The sequence below is a fragment of the Aegilops tauschii genome, chromosome 1 (assembly GCF_002575655.3).
Source record: "Aegilops tauschii subsp. strangulata cultivar AL8/78 chromosome 1, Aet v6.0, whole genome shotgun sequence".
Lineage (NCBI taxonomy): Eukaryota > Viridiplantae > Streptophyta > Magnoliopsida > Poales > Poaceae > Aegilops > Aegilops tauschii.
The window spans coordinates 48,910,863-48,915,443 of NC_053035.3; the positions used below are offsets into that span (position 1 = coordinate 48,910,863).

General features: G+C 44.9%; 1 protein-coding gene across 1 annotated transcript; it reads right to left on the bottom strand.

Annotated features, from left to right (window-relative positions):
* Positions 1 to 382: 382 nt before the first annotated feature.
* LOC141041467 (uncharacterized) lies at positions 383 to 3,637 on the bottom strand. Its single transcript, XM_073507656.1, has 4 exons — positions 3,154 to 3,637; positions 2,983 to 3,064; positions 2,159 to 2,229; positions 383 to 1,647 (listed from the first exon to the last, which is right to left on the bottom strand). The coding sequence occupies exons 1-4, from the start codon at positions 3,154 to 3,156 to the stop codon at positions 1,432 to 1,434; spliced, it is 372 nt and encodes a 123-aa protein (XP_073363757.1). The 5' UTR covers positions 3,157 to 3,637; the 3' UTR covers positions 383 to 1,431.
* Between the last annotated feature and the right edge of the window lie 944 nt (positions 3,638 to 4,581).

Consider the following 4,581-nt stretch of genomic DNA (forward strand, 5'->3'; position numbering starts at 1 on the left):
GTATTCCACGACCAAAACAGAAGGTCGTTGATTCCATGACCTTCTGTTTTGGTCGCTAGCTCTCTGCCCAGGCGACGTCGGATCCGACATGGCAATCTGACGTGGCAAAATTGCGACCAATTGAAAAGGTCAAAAATTAGAATCGGCCCGGTTTAAATGGGTGTTTTACATGGGCCAGGCCCAACAATTCAGCCTTTTTATATATTTTTTCTGTTAATTTTCGCTAGCTACATGGGCCTGGCCCAGTAATTCAGCCTTTTTATTTTCTAGGTCATGGCCTTTCACATGCCATTTCCTTTTTAGGCCACGGTCATTTTACAATCCATTTTTTTTATTTTAAGCCTTTGTTCGCACTAATATATTTTGGGCCATGGTCTTTTCAAAGCCCAAATAAACTTGGTCCAATAGACATTTCATCCACTTCTTGATTTGGGTTGTGCCTCTTCAAGTCAAATAATATTTACATCATAGATATACATTCAGCCTAGATTCAATGCCAATATATTTTCCAATCCAGAAATAAATATCAAGTAAACATAGTGGCAAGTAAATACACACCAAACTCTCAGCAAAATCACCAGTACAGCAAAATTCCCAGAAAAATCAACGTTACAACAAAGTCCTGCACCTCCCTAGCTAGGTTCAGAAGCAGGGATACTAGAGCATGCATGCATGCCTAGATCCAGCATGCATTGCTTCTTCCAACTTCTTCATCCTGGAGCTCACGACGAAACATGAATAGAGGCCACCATCTGCATGTTATAAAACAAAATGGTCAGGAACAAAATAAATTCAAACATGTTAGCCTTTTGGCATAAATAACAATAGAACAATCAAAACGAGGCATAGTTATCAGTGAATACTAGTGACTACCAATAATCAGTAAATATTATATTAGTGAGGAACAACATCATAAAGATTAACAGTGGGGATGCCACAACTAGAAGGAGCAAGCTATTTTGTATTTGAGAAACGGAAAAAATGATAATGTTTGTTAAAGCAATATGGCAAATGATAATGTTTGTTAAAGCAATTAACAGGGCAGTAGCTCAACCTAAAGAAAGGCAGCAGAACTTATATGAAAGAAACTGAGTTGCAAGTGTATAAAGAGTGATTGATGATCCATTCCAGAGACATGGTAGATTCTTCTAACATATTTTACTATCAAGTAAACTCTTACAAGAAAGATGCCCCAGTAAGTAAGCTGAATGGGTAACAAACTGAATAGTGAAACAAGTTGATAGTTCTACACTATAGTGTTTACGCACAGTGGAACTGAATGAACTTCAGATTATGTTGCATGCAAGAAGAGGAGCGGCAGTGCGCTCTAGCTAGTGTCCTTGTCAGCTTGTGCAAAACAAGGAGCATTCATCAGGATTAATTCATGGAGCAAGAAGAAATACAGAGACAGCATCATCATCTGATGATGCGCTAACCAATCAACGCTTCGTTCGTCCAGATCATAGGCCGCGTGACAGAAGAAGAGACTACCTGGACATCCTCGACGGCGGCACAGAGGTCGGGCGAGTCCTTGACAGCCTTGATGCGGTCAACGACGTTCAGCCTGTCGACGATGCGCTCGAGCGGGTGGACCAAGCGCTCCCACGCAGGCTCCACACCCTTCTGAAGCTCCTCCAGCTCGCCCTCCTGCATACAGAGAAACTTCAGATGAGCTAGACTGAAACTCAACTTGTGTGGCAGCAGGAGTATTCAATAGCAGCGTGAAGGATTTGTAACACTATTCTTTCATGTCAAAAGGACTGCAGGAAGACTTGCGTTCACTTGGGGAAACCAAGCTAAGTAGCAGTCCAGAGAGACAGTACAAGTACATGCATTAGATAAACGCCACTGTAGAAATTGCAAGATGAGGATTATTACACACGACACTGTAGAAGAAAGGAGGAACATTATCTCTTTATAAATGCACAAGAGCCACATTGATCATGCTGTTTAAAGAAAACATAAACTCTGCATTTGTCGTAATCTAGTACTCCATGCAGTGCTCTAGTACAAAGTTAGCCTTGACAAAATTTTAGTAGAACAAAATGTTCTATGCTGAACAAATAAGTCATAACTCTCATCCTAAGCTCTAACTGTAGAAACTATCAATCATTAGAAAAAATAGATGGACAGTAAAATCCAAAGGAAGGAAGCCTACTCTTTCAGACTCGACTGCTTCATCCAGCACTAAGTTCACGAGTAGGTCATATCCCTTTAAAGTTCCTGTAACTGCAAATATGCATATGCCACGCCAGTATATGACTGCTAGCAAGAACACAGCAGGAGATAAACAGGTAGTACCTCCGTTCACAAATTAAGATGTTTTGGATATTTCAATATGGACTACATACAGAGTGAACACTAAAACGTGTCGATATACATCTAGTTCATAAATAAGTTGGAACATCTTATATTTATGAACGAAGGGAGTACATGGGTTTCATAGACCTGGCCACCATAGGAGCTTAAATAATTTTCAACTACTAAGGTAAGAGACGCCTCATACCCACACACATCAAAATCTATAGACAAACATGCCCAACAAGAAAGAGGTGCAAGCAAGCACAAGCTTGTAACTGATTTGCGATAAAAGCCCGTGCATTAGGCTAACACATGATGAATTACCATGATCCAGGTTTAACTTCTATTTCCCACCCCACCTGTTTCCTCACTGTAGTAACAGGTATCCTAGCACATATATCTAGACAAGATAAACTCACACAGAGGCATTTGTTTTGCTGACTAGAATGACAACAGCCAACAACTCACCAACTAAATCAGACAAAGGCCAGCTAACAAGTCGCTTTAGTAACGTGCGCAGCATTCTCTACGAATCTCTCGACACCAAACACCGCAACAGTGGCAGAGCCTAAAGCAAAACAAATAGGGAGCCCTCTAGTGGATCTGACGATGTATCTATCATAACACTGGGAAGGGACAGAAGAAAAACAAGGGGATTCGGGCTGTGCGAATCGAATCAACCTTGGCGGCCGCCGGTGAGCTTGACCTGGACGCCCTTGTCGACGAACTTGGCCAGGTTGAGTGCCGTCTCCTTGCGCCCCGCCTAAGCAAAAAAACAGAAAGGAAAGCATCAACGGCACGCTCGCACCAGCATGAATTGAATCACCGAACCATCCTGCAGCACCAGCTTACCATCTCAGCAGCCAAATCCTCCTTCGCCGACCTGCAGCTCCATCATGAACTGGGAGACCATGAGCGGCTCCTCCCCCTCCCTGAGCTGCGCGATCTTGGGGTCCAGCGTGAGCCCGCACGGAAGCACGGCAGCTCCACGGTTCGCCCCCGGGCCCGGAACTCGTCGCCGATGAGCACGATGGAGTGCGGGCACTTGGCCCTGTCCTCCTCATCCAGCAGGTCCGGCAGCGACCTTGCGGAGCGAGCCGTCGGCGCGGGAGGAGTTGAGGCGGCCGAGGTCGAGCCCGGAGACGATCCCCGACGGCGCCGCCTCGAGGGCCTGCCGGTGCGCGCGCACGGAGGGCCGCGCCGGCGCGCCCCGCCCGCCCGCCGCCTCATCGACGTGCAGCGGAGGTTGGATCTGGATGGGGATGGCCGTGTGGCTGTGGTGTAGCGAGCAGAGGTGGCGGCGGCGATGGGGAAAAGGGAGCGTGACGGCAGCGGCGAAGGGGATAAGGGAGCTAGGAGGATAAGGAGGGGGCGGCGACGGGGGGCTGTCGTCGTCGATTTGGATCGGGGAGAGGGATTGGGGTGGGTGGCGGATTTGGAGCGAAAGAATGGAGGTGGGGGAGGGAGGAATGAGAGAAAGAATGGAGGCGGAGGGGTGGGTGGAAAATGTCCATGAGGACAGACCTAGGGTTTTGGCTCGGGTGGGTTTGGGCCGTTGGATCCGGAAGCATCCAACGGTGGTTGATGCGTGATCCGCGTGATATGCCCATGGTCCAACCAGAACGCAGCAAACCATTTGATGACCTTATGACGATATAAATTGGTCAAGATCGATTCAAGATAAAAAATTTCATTCCATTTTTCAGTGCTCAAAATGAGTTTTTTTGTGAAAGTCCTATCAAATATTTGTTCAAATGATCTGATATTGTGCACAATGGAGCATCTTGGAATTTCAAACGATGTTGCCTCAGGGAGTTTTCATTTTCTTTGCACGAAAAATTCATTTTCCATTTTTCGAGTGCCCAAAAAGAGGTTTTTTTGTGAAGGACGTACCATATATTTGTTGCAAAATTGTACCAAATCAATTTTCAAAAATACTAGGACATATTTAATGCACAATTGAACAAATGGTTGGGTGTAAAAAAACTTGATCCACCTCTCGTGAAAAAGACAAATTTCCGATGATTCAGCTAGAAGCGGGTCAAATTTGAACTGTAGCTACCTCGTAGTTTGCTCTTTATTTTTTCCAAAAATCATTTCTAGGTACATAAGTATCTATTTAATCAGAGAAACACCAAAAAAAATCCAAGATTCAACCACTAGCTAGGAACGGTTATTCCCGCCATTTTGACCGCATTTTGAAACGGGCATAAAAAATTCAAAAAAAAAATTGGACAACCTTCGCATTGTTTCATTATATGTGGCCAAGTTCCCAGGAAA

Bases quoted from the DNA above. Each gene is read 5' to 3' on its own strand.
- LOC141041467 (XM_073507656.1), bottom strand. The intron at 2,230-2,982 runs GTTGATTCGATT...GCATATTTGCAG, and splicing joins GCTCACCGGCGGCCGCCAAG to TTACAGGAACTTTAAAGGGA. The intron at 1,648-2,158 runs GTAGGCTTCCTT...CTCTGTATGCAG, and splicing joins AAGCAGTCGAGTCTGAAAGA to GAGGGCGAGCTGGAGGAGCT.